Here is a 15,028-nt window from a genome sequence, read left to right as displayed (position 1 = left end):
TGCGGAATCCAAACTCGAAAGGACAAGCTCAGATGGAGCCAAATGTAGGTACAGACAAGTTCTCAGAGTCTTCTGAGTTTACCTTTACTCCAAAGATCTAATTATATTAAAGCAGTGGAATTCTTAAAGAGAAACTGTAAGTGATGCTCATGGAAAGTAACACGTGCGAAAAATGTTTAATTAGAATACTAGAGAAATCCCCAAACTGCTATAGTCATCTTTAAACACATTTGAAATCAGTTTGCCATTAGTTCTTTTCATTCCATGATATCAGTACATGAACCTAAATAATTGAATGTTAATTTATCATGGTAACAATAGACTGTGAGAAAAGGTATCAGGTTGTCAAATCGAGAAGTTATTTTGCTAGGACTGGTTTATGCTCAGTAACTTCAGCTGACAGTGACCGAGGAGAGGCCGCCAAGTTGCTCCACTCCAGGAGAGCAGTGTCAAGGACGGCAAAGGCAAAGAACCCACCAAGCAGGTTTTACGGAAGCACGCCTCTTTCACTGGCCAGCACAAGAGCTTCCCTTTTTTCTATCTTGCTCAGATGAAGGGATTCCTTCCATTATTAAAATTCTTTTACTGCAGGCAAGGAGCTGGAAAATGTGCCGAAGATATTCAAGTCACTATAGGATCAATATCATGTTTTGGGCACAGAGGTGATTTCTCTCATTTAATTTTTTTTTAATCTTATTTTTATTAATTTTAATTCAGTGACATTGATAAATCAGGGTACATATGTTCCGAGAAAACATCATTTAATTTTGAATAGTTCCATCATCTCATTACAGGCTTTATCATGAGCTTCTAGTGACAAGAAGACCAAAAGCAACAATTAAATTTGCTCAAAAAAGTTTATGCTGTCTCATAATCAGATGTGCAAGTTATGTAAAAGTTCTGTCTTCACTCCTGTGTCCCCGCCCTCGGTTCCACAGCGGCGGAAGCACATCGCTGCAGGGAGACACTACCCGCGCAGCAAGGCTGCGGCAGCGGCACCACTGTCTGCCCTGAGAGCGAGGCACACGCGCTACTTGGGTGTGTTCTTACTATTTGTCTTTCAGAAGCAGTAGTACCTAGATTTGAGTTTTCTGTTAAAACAGGCCAAAAGACAAAAGAATACACATAAAATGAAACCTGAGAATAGTCCCTAAGGGGAAAAAGTGACATCTGAAAGCCAGAAAGGGCAATTCAGAGAAGATAGAGGATAAAAGAAACGGAGGCCGGGAGAAGACCCCAGTCTTCACCTTCTGACGATCCAAAGAGCATGGGCCCTGCCTGGCACCCTGCAGGAATTCCACAAATGCTGTCAAGCTAGAGCCCAAGAGCAAAGGAGCAAGGATACCTTGGCTCCCACTTAAGGTCAAAGGAACTCAAGACTGTCCCAGGGAACAGAAGCAGAAAATTCCCCTACATGGGAAACTGGAAGTGTGGTTCCAAGGAGGTGACACGGTTTCCAGTGGTAAACAGGCATGTGCACCGGTCATCCTGGGAACCTGTACTCTTAGGTCAAAATTCAGTCAGGCAACCCTTAACCTCTAGTAAGTTAAGAAAATTAAAAAACGCATATGAAATATGTAAGTAAAATCATGCTTTCAGGGATTTTTAAAGAACAGCAATTTTCTTTGAAGACATAGAAGAAATTCTATTTATATTTTGGACATATATAGTGAGTCTTTCGTAAATGAGAAATTTTGTTTTCTAAAATTCTCTTTCCTGAGTTTCACAGTATGTTCAAAGCTGGGTAACAAACATTCATTCCTATGTCCCTCTGGGGTAGTTAATAAACATTTCCTTTGAGTTGTTATAAAAGAACAGCTTAGTCTCCTTTAACATTGAGTTAAAAGTCATTCAGAAAATGACAAAATTAAAACATCTTCACACTTGGGATTGCCATTTAAAATTAAAACTACCATATTTCCCCATGTACAAGACACTTCCATGTGTAAGACACACCTGAATTTTGGGGCCCAAAATTTGGGGGGAAAATGCATTACATAATAAACTACTGAACTCAAGTTTTATTCATCATAAAAATCATACCACTGCTCATCACTGTCAAAACTCCCATCCATTAGCTTGTCCTCAATCTGTGTCTGATGACGAATCAGTCTTCAATAATGAGCGCAAAAACAAGCATGAAAAAGCAGGAAATGCAAGTAAAAAAACAACCACTGTATAAGACGTGCCCAGTTTTTAGACCCCAGATTTTTCGGGGGGGGGGAGGTGTCTTATACATGTGGGAACATGCTACTCTCTAAGTCTCCAGCAGCTCTCTTTGTCACCTGCTTTAAAGTCAAGCACGGAAGCACGATTCTTTCAAATTCTTTTCTGAATATATGTAAAATTTTACTTTGAAAGATACCTTCCACCACCCCTCAGTAATAGTCATAGTTAGTAGTAAACAGTCCAATCTTTCTAATGCTATAAAAAATGTTTTTAAGTTCCTAAAAGTAGGCATAAGTCTAACTTAGTGCCTTTCCATATTTTTTTGGAAGTCAATATCATTGAACCATCATTCATTTTTAAATAATTGATGATTTGTCTTAAATTGGGTCCACAGGAATATCAATGGCTATCAGGAATCCTCATGATTATTTTAATTCAAAAGCGTACAGAAAGACAGTGGGACATAAGAAGCAATCCGTGTTTTATGCTGATTCAGCATCAGGAAGGCTGGAAGGACAGGCTGTGTGCCTTGATGCCATATGTAGGACATGGATTCAATCAGGAGGCACTGGTGACAGATACAAAACTTAAGACAATGAGCACAGTCACTTTCAGAACCAGGAACTCAGGTCTTTACCTGGTCATGATCAATATCTGAATCTCCTGTGATCACGATGCGTTTCTCAATTCTTGTTTCAGATATTCCACCTTTTATAGTCTAAAGGTCACAAAAAAAAAAAGAAGGGGGAAACAGTAATCATTAAAGCATGCTTATACATAATCATAGAAAACAGAGATGGAGCACACCTAGACGTTCTGGTCATTGTAAGGCAAGAAACACCAAGTTGGCGAAGACTGATGGTCCAGAAACATGTCCGTATTTTTAAGCTCAATGGATAATCCTGTTGTTAATGTTGTAGCATTTATAAGTGTTCCTTAACTGAAAGCAACCTTAAAACTGATTTATCAAGACTCAGGTGACACTAAGAGGGAACAGCTGCCATTTATTCCACATAGTTCCACTGGGATATTCTGTTCTAACTTCCTGAGTTTCTTCCTTCCCAATTGGTCAATTTTTGAAAAAAAGAAAGAAGAAAAAAAATAGTTGTTTGGTTTATATAAAGTTACAAGGAGCTCTAACACAATTTCTGTATCTTTAGTTTTGGGAAATTGCTTGATGTTATTGTTTTATCTGCTTGATTCTCACTATGCACATCTATTTGGTGATTTGGTCAATTCGTTTTAGTGCCATAATAATAATAATAATAATAATAATAAAAAGACTTGAATTTGGTTGTATGAGGGTGATACATGGATTCAATGATCTGATGACAGCTCCTGCATTTAGCTGTATATGTGGACGGGGAGCATGGTGGAACAAAGGCTGTGTGACAGGAGCCGCGGGCAGGAGCTCCTGGCTGAACACCACACAGGTACTGGCTGGGAGCAGCACACAGAGCCTGGGGCGGGGCGGGGCGGGGCAGGGCAGGGCAGGGCAGGGCAGAGGCAGCTGAGACCATATGCCCATGACATTTCACAGAGGCAATGAGCAAACTCCATACAGTCCTGAGGAAGCGCACATCCAGCCCCTAGAACTCTGATAAATCTACACACTAACTGACAAGTGATTGCACTTTATCATACAAAACAAGGCTTATCACCAGCCTTGATAACTGGTTATGCTTTAAAATGCACAGCATACCAACTTTCATTGATGTGACATTTTTTAATTTACAAAGTTTTGTTCTTGAAATATAGGGTATGGAGCTCACAAAGAATACATTTAAGACCTTTGAGCACTAACCAAATGCAGAAGCAGAAGAAAATACTGGAAAATGAGGAGTTAGTTAGAAATCTGATACTGTAGTCGGTGTCAGAACCGCTGTGAGGGCTTCTTAAAAACACACCCTGGGTTTGGGCATGTTTGAGTGAGGCCAAAGTACTCACGCTTCGCACAAGTACCCAGTGAGGCCGCTGCAGCTAGTGCAGAGACTGCACGTCAGAACCACTGGCCAAATGGTGATAACCATTTAGACAGTAACCTGGAATCATACCCCAAGTCAGCACACTAGTATCTTAAATCAATGGGGGAAAATTTATATTATTTGAAGAACTTGTTGAAAATTTTGAATGATAGTTGTTTACTTGGTACTTATTAAACCTGTGCTTTCAGTTTAAACTTGTCTCTGTTCCTGTAACTGTCTCAGTTAAAGCTATTCATAACATATTTTTACCCCCTTGCACTTTACAAAATTGAAATTTGATTTAAACACATTTGTCAATGGAGCCCAATTTCTTGGGCACTTCCAGCATGCGCCTTTTGATTCCACTGGACTATCTGCATGTTACCCTGAAGTGTGTATAAGAACAGGAAAACAATTCAGAAAAGATCCTGTTTGCAATGGACCGTCCTCACCCTAGGGTTCCCCTGGACCGCGTTACCTTGGTGATGTGTGTGGTTGTCGTCGACACGGAATCAGATGTGATGGTTTGTGCAGTCAGTAACGTGCCCGAGTCACCAGCAGCCCCGCCATCAATCTTTGGATAATGGGGGGAAATACAAAGCAATACTTAACTTCCATTATGATGTCACAGAAGACCCCCTCCCCATCAAATATGCATATTTTAAAATCCTTGCAGTGGGAAGAAGATGCTACCACCCTTTTCTTGTTTAAAGTGGTAATATACTGACCAGAATATTGGCTGGCATCTACAGAGTGAAAGCAAAGGCTAAATGTACGTGGAGAAACAAACCCCAGACACAGAGAGAGAATGAAGGAAGAGTGGAAGTAGGAGGGGGGACTGCAAGCTATCGGGGAATCATGAGAGGATTAGACTGAAGGCCACGTGCAGAAGCTTGGAAGAGAAACTAGAGAACCAGGCAGAGAAGTCTCCACAGTGACCAGAAGTGCTGGTTTTGTTGTTTAAGCACAGGTGGGTAAAAATAGATCAACGTTTTCTCAGATTACTAAGCCACAGAACCTAACTAGGACAGACTAAACTAACATGGGTTGGTTATTTGCTTTTCTCCAGTAGATTATTAAATGACATTTTTCCAGTCACAGTTTGTGTGCTGTGAGCATATATATGAAGAAATACATTTCAATAAGTATGCATGTACGTGCTCTCTCTATATAGACACATATCTCATAAATAAATCCTGTACAGACATCTAAATAGCTTTTAAGTTGTTTGCTTTTTGATACTAGAAAAGGTAGAAAGTTCTAGAGTTTACTGGTGGAAATAATAAAGCAAATTAATAGTTTTAGTTTACAATAAGATCACCGTATGTATTGCCTCCTGTTTCCTGACACGAGGAAATAACCGGAAAATTCAGAGCTTTTCTTAACAGTAAGTGAAGAGGAAATCTCTCTTGAACTTGGCTCCTGCATTGTATTTCATTACGAGGGCACTTACTACCATAGAGACACATGAGAACATGCTCTCCCCCCACCCCACCCACTAATCAAAACCTGCTGGTGCTTATGTGGGATCTGTACACATTTACAGTAGCATATCTAAAATAATTTTGAGGAATATGTCATATAGACACGCATTACATGTTTTTTATTTTTAATATTTTCAGAGGGTAGTAATCTGCCATCTTTCACCTTGGGCACATTCCTACTATGAACTCTAAAATTCTCAGTCAAAAAAAAACAAGTGTACAAATCTCTACACAGGTCTATTTTGAAATGATAAATACTTTCCCTTTTTCTGTTACCCTTAAGGTTAGATATCTTAATGCTTATTTCAAATCTTTACAGAATCAATGCCTGAATACCTAAAATCAAACACATAAATTTGATTAATCAGATACACAGAATCCCACTGACACAGAATGATGGAATAGCCCTGGCCAGATGGCTCAGCTGGTTAGAGCATCGTCCTGAAGCACTGAGGTGGCCGGTTCATTTGGGTCAGGGCACATACAGGAACAGATTGATGTTCCTGTCTATCTTCTTCTCTCCCACATTCTCCATTCCTATCTCACTAAAATCAATAAATAAAAATTAAAAAAAAGAATGATGGAATATGTCTTCAGAAAAAAAATTTGTGCTTCACTTGAAGGAGAAGCCCAAATGTGTGTGTGAACAGGTGTGTATACTTGCAAGCGAGAGTGAGCTGAGAGGATCTGTGTTTATGGTGGGGGGTGTGCCTAATCCTACTAATTCACAAATTATAGCACAGCCAATGCACTCTGTAAGATGATCTCTCCCAAATGTACATAAACATTCCTGGATACATCAAGCCAGACACGGCTTATAATAATACGAACAAAACCGGTGCTGCTTATTCTCAGTAATCATGTGTATGCTCTCCCCTGTCATTATCGGGTCACTAATTTGATTATAGTTCTCTGTCTCAATTTAAGAAGCAACATAACAAGTTATGTCACTGAAGTATGATTATGAAATGGATATATAAAAAGCTACATCAGTCAGAAACATGTCAACTAAGAGGAGACAGAATGGAAAGAGAAACAGACTAAGTAAACAAGGATTCAGTCCAAATCCAGAGCTTTTGTACCTGTGGAGACTCATATGTGATGGTTTTGGTCTCAGTTTGGACAATAGGGACTTCCTTGGTAGAGATTTCTGTCCTTTGTGAGGCATCAGAAATTGTTACCATCTCTGTCTTTACCACGGGTGGCTGAGGTGGAAAGGAAGGGAAAATAAATTCTAGCGGTAATGAAGCAAAAGTACTTAATGGATCCTTCCAAATTAAATGTCAGAAATATGTATATATCCAAACACACACTCATACGTAAAAGAAAGTAATCTAAAACAAAAGACACACACACACACAAATCACTTTTCTTCAATTATCCTACATATACACAAATGTATATGATAAGAATAAGCTAACATAATGAGTCCATAAATTATGGTCTGCTTTAAATTACTGTATGTTTCAAATTATGATGGTCTCAAATTACTTACATGTCAAGCCTGGTATACATTAATATAAAGCTTTGGGCAAGCAATGATACGTTTGAAAAGAAAAAAATGAATGAACTACATGAAGTGACATGCCTTGATTTTTACTGATTTTTCGTTTAAAGAACCACATGGTTTGTGTGAAGGCTCATTGCCTTCAAATGGCACAGCGCCTAGGTAGGCTACGATTTGCTCTTTTTCTTCAAAAAGCCTTTTCTGCTCTATTCACAAGGAGACCCCATTTGCAGAAGGATAATCTTCAAGTATGACTGTTTTCAATTTTTCTTGTCTAAAACTCGCAGTGTTTCTTTTGTATTATGAGTGTTAAACTGTTACATCTAGAATTAGTCCACTAATACTGCATTAATGCTTTGAACAATTAACACATTAAAGGAAGGTTCACAGCCATTAGCATTTTAGTCTGCTAAGCATGTACATTTAATACAATGCCAGACTAAATACTACTACCAAAATACTATAGTCCTTTGTGAGAAAATCCCTAAGTGCAATGTATGGTAAATGTGAAAAATAATAGTTCAGAGCATTCCAAGATTCTTGCAAATGTGTTCTCTGAAGAGAACTAGGAAATTTAAAAGTAACGTAATAAAAATCCACTTAATTATTTCAACACAAAGTCACTTCAAGATTTTCCAGCTCATCAGAGTGAGTGCAAATACAAATAATCCCTGTACTGCGGGCACCTCATTTTACAATCACACATATTCAGCTGGACATAAGCCTTCCCTCAACAAAATGTTAACTTCCAATTCAGAAGAACTGCGCCTAGAGAACGAGTCTGACTCTAAGAGGAGTGAGGAAAGATGAACTCCAGTGTAGAGAATCTACAAAACATGATCAACTTGAGAGTAATCCAGAACGGATGAAAGAACGGCATGAGAAAGGTAGTCTCGTAAACAGTCTACACCTCTGGCTGCTAAAAAGGAAAAAGGCTTTCACAAAACCATACAAGCCCTGGAATCTAGAAACAGAAATCACAGTGGTATTCAAGAAATACCATTTCCATCATCGCCAGATGTGGAATTCAGAGCGCCGCGGTCATCAGAGCCTGCTGCCATTTCTAAACCTCTCAAGTTGAAGAGACAATGAGCCAGAAAGTCAAACCCTGTCCTGACAACAGCAGCACACACACTCACACTGACCATTTTTCAATAATACATACATAATTTTTAATTAGCCCCCCTCAAAAGGCATTAAATATGAGAAAGCAGTGCAACTAAAGACAAAAAGTTGAAAACATCCAGAACATGCAAAGAAAAATTCAGATGTGAAACAAGGATGAAAACATGATGTGGTGGCTACAGGAGAGTCTGCTGGATCGGGCGGTCCAGCTGCAGTAAAGAAGCGAGCAGCCCTGACCCCAGCTGGCAGAGAAGCTACAGAGCAGTGCTTGGCCCCTTCCTCCCAGGAGAGGTCGGAGGGAGAATCTTGCTGAAAAGGCTGAGGGAGAATTGGGAGGACAGGAGAAGAAAGACAGGTGTTTTCCACCTGAGGGATAGCTCCCGAGTTTAGCTCCCGCTTGAGTCTCCCATTTACCTCTGAACAACAAATAATTTGTGGCAAAACATCAGTGTCAATATGAGACACCTCTCCATTAACTTTATGTTGTTCGTCCTCTGTTTCTTCGCTCACATCTTGCTTAATAGCGCCTTCGTGTGCACTCTTCTCTGCAGGTATCTCTGGGGCAACTACATGTTCCTGGGCCACTGTGTCTACTGTGCCTACACTGGCACCTGCTTGTTTGCCTGGGCTGGCTTCTGGCACCGGCTCCTCCCTCTCTACTACCTTGGCTGCTCGGCCGGGTTCTTCCTCCACCTCGTCTTCGTCCTCCTCCTGCTCTTCCTTGATGGTGCCCTCGGCACCCCGGGGCTGGGGCCGGTACTCGCCCACATCTTCCTCCTCGCTTTCACTGCTGCTGCTGCTCTCAGAAGACAGGGAGGTGGAGTCTTTCTGGGTCAGGGGCTCCACCTTACGGATCTCCCCAGGACCACGCCCAGGCGATCTCTCTTTACCGTTCATTTCTTCTGTGATTACTCTTTCGTCTTTCCCAACCTCTGCCTGCTTCTTCTCCTCCACTACATTCAGAGTCTCATGTGAACTCTGCACAAAAAAGAAGCGGATGAGGGAAAACAAAAATACATGAATAAATAAAAATGACGGCAACCCAAATCAACTGATGGCAGGTTCATGTCATGGAGGAAAGCAGAGATGAGTGTGATGGCTGACTGAAAGGGAAGCGGGGAGGTCGTGAGGGTAGGGAGCGTCAGGTGATGGTGTTACATGGAAAAGGGGAGAACCTTAACAGCATCACTGGCTCCGGCGCAAGGCCCTTCTGACTCGGGAGCGCGTTTCTGCGGAACAAAAAGCAACCGAGGACACAAAATCAATAAAGTTTTATCTCAACACCCACCAAAACAAACATCTGACACTGCGAAGACAGAACAGTAAGAATCAGCATCGACAAAAACCTTTGCTCAAGGTCACATAAAAGACAAAATGCAAAAAGCTTACAAAAGGAAACAAAAACACAAAAGCAGCCAGCATCTTCCCAAAGAAATGAAGAGTTTTTATTATCGTTACACCTATCAGCTCTACTTATGTAGTTGAGAAGATAAGCGGAATACTGAATTTATACCAAAGCTTACTGATTATTTTAAAGTACAAAATTTTAAACGTATAACACCTAGTCAACAAACAATTTTGGTCTTAATCAGACTATACAGCCTGCCTGAAACCCTCATTCCTAAATGAATAAATAAGATAGAACCTTTGTTTTATGCCAGCTCATTTCAAAAAAACAGCTTTAACTGGCAACCTAATAGTTGGTCTCACATAACCATTAACATAAAAATGTTGCTGTTTCAGAAATGGCTATTAGCATCCCAAACTGCACTACAGGTTAGCAAAAGGGGTATTTTGACATTAGTGTGGATGTCAATGATGACTCCAAGTATTTTATCTTAGAGTTTAGCTCCTCCACTAGCATCACTGAAAACTGAGATGAACCAACTGTGTCACTGGAGCTATCACCCCTGCCCCCGCCCACAGACGACTACCTCTTGGGAATAAATCTACTCTAATGAAATAGTACAGTACCTAAATGCTCACTATTACTATAGGCCAGTGATTATTACTTAACTTCAAATGGTCAAATAGGCTCTGCCCAAATTCAGAGAATTCTTTAGGTTCATTCCAAAAAATGAAAACAATTACTTCACTAAGTATGGCAGGCTCCTCAAATTTTTTCATGGAAATAAAATTTTTTTTTTTAATGATAAGCCATCAGAAAATGCTTGAAAGACATTCAAGCTATGAGTACTTTTAATTTTGCAGAGCATACTTAGCTTCACTTGTTTGAGAGTTTCCCTCCACACAGCAACCCTGAATCTGGGCTTCAGTGATTTAAGTGATTCTCTGAATTTAGGCAGATTTGGAGGGCGAACACCCAAAAGAAGCAGGAGAACATACAATGTGTATCCTTTCCTTATGTCCAAATCCAGTCATTATTTCATTAATGTTTCTTCCAGGAAGAATTAGTTTCACCAATGAAATTAATTCAAAGGAAGGGTTCCTGAATATTTAAAAAATAAAAATCACTCTCATATGTGGCTTTTTAAAACAGGGGAAACAAAGTAAAATGCACCTCAGGCAACTGTGAGAAGGGCGAGGAAGAAAGCGTTTCAGAAGGTGCATTATAGTTCACAACAGTGCCCTCTGCTGTCCAAGTGGTGGCTGAAGTGAAGGTGGCTTTCATGCTATCAGAAAAGCCCTTTTCACTAAACAAAATTGATGTTATCTCCTCTTCTAGGCTCTAGAGAGGTCAGAAAAGGAAGAGCAAAGAATTAACAGTAAGTTGGAACAGACAGCAGTGACCTACTGAAAGAGAAAGGAAAGATTACACAAGAAAGAATCACAGAGCAGCATAAATCGAAAGAAAGGTGAGGATTCTGCCAGATCCTGCAGCAGGTGCACGTACGTGGCGGTTTGCCTGCGTGCCAGCTCTCCACCCTGCTCCAGTCTCTGATCGCTCCAACCTACGAAAAACAGCTACACTTCTTGGTTTTTCACAAAAGCTGTCATCACAAACTGAGCAGGACCTACCCTCCCATCAAACACTGTTTTGTATGTTTGTGAGGCAGCTCTTCAGCATAAGCCTCTTTCTGCACAACATGGCCTCTTCAGTGGCTCCGACACTTGAAAGGCTTAGTCCTGTGCCATAGCTTAGGTGACCCAATCCTCCTGCCTCCAGTGCTCTTCCCAATTTGCCATCGGTCTCAGTACACCTAATATCCTATTTTGCGCATGCCTTTCCCTAACCATTCCAGCCCCTCCTAGCTCTTCCCTTTTACACATTACTTTGTACACAAGCAATCTGAGAGCAACCTATAGTAAGGCCCTCGGACATGTTAAATATGCCATGAAATGAAGAAATAATACCTTTTTTCCAGTAAGAAACCGGTAAACAAAGAATGCTAAAAAGGAAGGCAAACTCAGAGGTGGAAACTCAGTGAGCAATGTTAAAATCATCTGTCCCTGAAACACTATTAGGCAAATTTAATCTTCATATGCCTGCCCTTAAGCGATGGTCCTTAACCTGCCAGAACCCACAGCAGGAAAACTGAAGACTGTCCCAGGTACCCGAATGCCAACAGCAAAGAGTCACCGTGAAACTCCCCCTCACATCAGAAGTGTGCAAGAATACTTCCTAATAAACCTCACTGCTCACAGAGTTTCAAGACAGATGAATGAATGAAATTCCTGGGGTGCTCCCTGTGGGACAGTGTGCTAGGGGGACTGAGGAATAGGGATAATAAAATAAGGAGGGCTAGGTGTATAAGCATTCGCAATATTCAGGAGGAAAAAATAAAAAGCTTCTGAACTAATTCATTCTAATGATAATCTCTACAATTACACCATCCCTAAGGGTTGAGTTTGTAGAGTGTCCTACCCAATAAGAGATCACTGGGGAGTTTATATAAGTGGCATGCATTTAATTATTCAGTACAGTATCTTCAAAAGTACTTTAAAATGATAGTCTACATAATCTCTATTAGACTCATGGGAGAATCTTTTCTACAAGTTTCAGTATGTCATAATTCTCACAATACATAAGAGGATATAGAGTTATTTACCTATTAAAGACTGAGTTGATTTCCAAGTTTCTGCCCTACTCTCAAAATTGTTCATATTCAAACTGAAGACATTCAGTGTATTAACTTAAATGTGAAACTATTACTGTTTCTCTCATCTATAAAACCCATATTACAGAAATTTGGAAAATTGGGCCAAATTTTACTTATGCAAAATTGCTTATTTTACCCTTCATTAAGGATTAAAATTTATAGATAATCAAAAAGCTCTGCAAAGATCAGTAGCAAAATGAAGATGCCACAAAGAGAAAAATTGCAAGATATCCTATTAAAAATCAAAATGCTGCAGTCGAGTTAACTACTCACATTCTTTCAACTAATAGTAGTGATACGTTATTTGGTAGAAAAAAGATACATTGCAAGCAGTAAAGCAATGTTTGCTGGGAGAATGGATGAATGGGTGACTACAGTCACAACAATCCATATGTATGCCAAATAAGTACATTCCTGTATGTGGTGGAGAAGAAAAGAACAAGCAAAAAATAGTAACTAAGTGCAGATAAACCATTTAGGAGCTTAAACAGTGAGTAAATTCCAGGTTTAAACTTCGTGTAACATCGCTGTAATGTAACTTCTACAACATATTTCATATTGTACATTCCTAAACCATGACACCCAGAAAAAATGATCATTTTAAACCTCTTTAGCAAAACTCCCAAGTTTCCTACTGCATAAAAGTATAAGGACATTTCTTAAAATTGAACAAATCTACCACTGGAGTTGCTTCTGGAAATGAAACTTTCAAAATTACAGAATCTTTTAAAGCATGCGATTATTAAAGTCATCATTTTACAGAGTCCAACTGGGTTTGGACTTCATGCTGACATTTAAATACATAAAAATGCCACTTGGTTTAGCTTTCCCATTTGCAGTAGTTTGGAACTATTTCTCCTCAACTACACCTCAAATTCCTTTAGGGCAAGATTTCATCTTCCATTTATTTTGCCTCTTCCTCCACCCAATATATGTTCTCATAAATAATGCTAACAGATTTATAAAATCAGACTTTTGTGTTAGAAAAACACTGGTTTCTGATCTCCGCTCTCACTCACATCCCCGGTATTCCATTCCTCACCCGCAGCAGAAGGACCTCTGTCAGACCCAGTCTAGAGCTCTCCAGTGGTTTCCCATTACGCCCACAATAATATCCCAAAATGTCAATATGGTCAGGAAGACCTGACAGGATCTAGGGTCTGAATTCCTTGATTTTTCCTAAGCCCTTGCCACTCGGTCTTCCAGTTCCTTAAACTAGTCCCTGCTTTTGGGAATTAGTTTTTTTGCTCTTCCCTACAGACAGAAAAAATCTTCATATATGCTTTCTTCTCATCATTAAGCTCTCAACTTAAATGCCAACTCTTCCTGACCACAAAGGTAAAACAGCCTTCCCACTCACCTCCGAACACAAAGATGTATTTCCTCTTTAACATTGACTTCTTTAGTACCCCACCTTTTCTAACTGCTGTCTCCTCTAACAGACTCTAAGGTCTCTAGTCCTAGCAGTTAACTGGCTGACCAGCTGGCTAAGCAAAACCAGGAGAAAGAGAAGAGTGTAAAAGCAACAGAAAGCTAACTTCTCAGCAGTGCCGGAGAGGGCGTATGTGCACAGCACAGGGAGAGTCGAGGGGCTGTGCTGGTACACCACCTCCCTCCCTTAAAAATCTTAAAATGAAAACCCAAAAGGTTCCCAAATAGAATTAGTAAACTAGTACCTAAATCACATACAATTTGTTATTTTAACCCCACCACAGCGTGCACAGCGTTGTACAAACAGTGCATTTTCACAAGAAATCATGGTTTCCCAACTGCCAGCCACATATATCAAAACTGCAGGTCACTTAAGAAATCAGCTGATGTGTCTGCATTTCAAATTGTGAATTTTTAAATAAAGTACTCCTGCAGTGTCTCACCTAATGACTTCCATTTCTATACATGGAGATTTAACTGTTTAAATGCTCAAAATTTATTTTGAAAAAAGTTTAGGTTGATACATAAGAAAAAAATGTATCTTATGGCTGTGGACAGAAATAAAGGAAAAGAGAAAAAGCAAGCGTAGGTCCAAGGGTGCCAGGTGAACACCTTGTCTGCCTCCTGGGCTTTTCCTTCCACTGTCCGTGCTGCCGCCATCTGATGTTTCTCCTTCAGGGATAAAATATCCTTGAAAAGATGGTCTCCTTTTCTCTATTGTTTTAAACAATAGACATAATCAACAAATAAGACAAGTACATCACATCGACAGCAACACAAACACAACACAACTGTGGGGCTGAGCGGAACAAACCAGACGAAGCGGCACACACAGGAAGGCCAAAATCTCTGCACGTCAAATACCCTTCCTCCAGAAAATACGGCACTCTACCGTCAACGCGGAAATATGAAGGGGAATACCTTTGGAAAGTCTAAGATTAAGGACTAAAATTGTATATCACTTCATAAGACCCTACCAGGGTGTTTGAAATCTTAGTGTTTTCAAAAGTTATTTTTTAGTTCAGCAATTATCTTTGCTCATCTGTTTCTTAAAGAGCTTTTTTCTTTTCAACAAACTTGGAAATTTAAAGCCACTAACAGCTTTGCTTCTTCTGAAGAGGTTAATAAAAACAGCATGAGGCTATCTAAATCATATGTATACCATCTGGTAACACTCAAGTCAGACTGGGTGATGAACTTAAGAAGTGAGGGGTGTAAGGAAAGGAGAAAAGATGAAATTGTAGGATAACACCTTTACATACTTTTTAAACTGTGTCTTAAATACAG

At 39.9% G+C, this 15,028-nt stretch overlaps 1 protein-coding gene across 20 annotated transcripts in view; it reads right to left on the bottom strand.

The window, feature by feature from the left end:
- The window catches only part of EPB41L2 (erythrocyte membrane protein band 4.1 like 2), a 227,831-nt gene that overhangs the window by 21,095 nt on the left and 191,708 nt on the right, over positions 1 to 15,028 (bottom strand). For 8 of the 20 annotated variants that reach the window (XM_066373228.1, XM_066373220.1, XM_066373227.1 and 5 more), the window contains 6 exons: positions 10,771 to 10,938; positions 9,425 to 9,478; positions 8,664 to 9,227; positions 6,700 to 6,822; positions 4,612 to 4,707; positions 2,807 to 2,887 (listed from right to left, as the gene is read on the bottom strand). In XM_066373228.1, the coding sequence (XP_066229325.1) occupies positions 2,807 to 2,887; positions 4,612 to 4,707; positions 6,700 to 6,822; positions 8,664 to 9,227; positions 9,425 to 9,478; positions 10,771 to 10,938 (1,086 nt within the window). Of the gene's footprint in view, positions 1 to 2,806; positions 2,888 to 4,611; positions 4,708 to 6,699; positions 6,823 to 8,663; positions 9,228 to 9,424; positions 9,479 to 10,770; positions 10,939 to 14,353; positions 14,456 to 15,028 lie in introns of all 20 variants that reach the window. The other 12 variants (XM_066373232.1, XM_066373235.1, XM_066373241.1 and 9 more) reach the window with 8 other exon arrangements.

Source organism: Saccopteryx leptura, chromosome 3 (assembly GCF_036850995.1).
Source record: "Saccopteryx leptura isolate mSacLep1 chromosome 3, mSacLep1_pri_phased_curated, whole genome shotgun sequence".
Lineage (NCBI taxonomy): Eukaryota > Metazoa > Chordata > Mammalia > Chiroptera > Emballonuridae > Saccopteryx > Saccopteryx leptura.
This window is presented reverse-complemented; position numbering and strand designations above follow the sequence as displayed.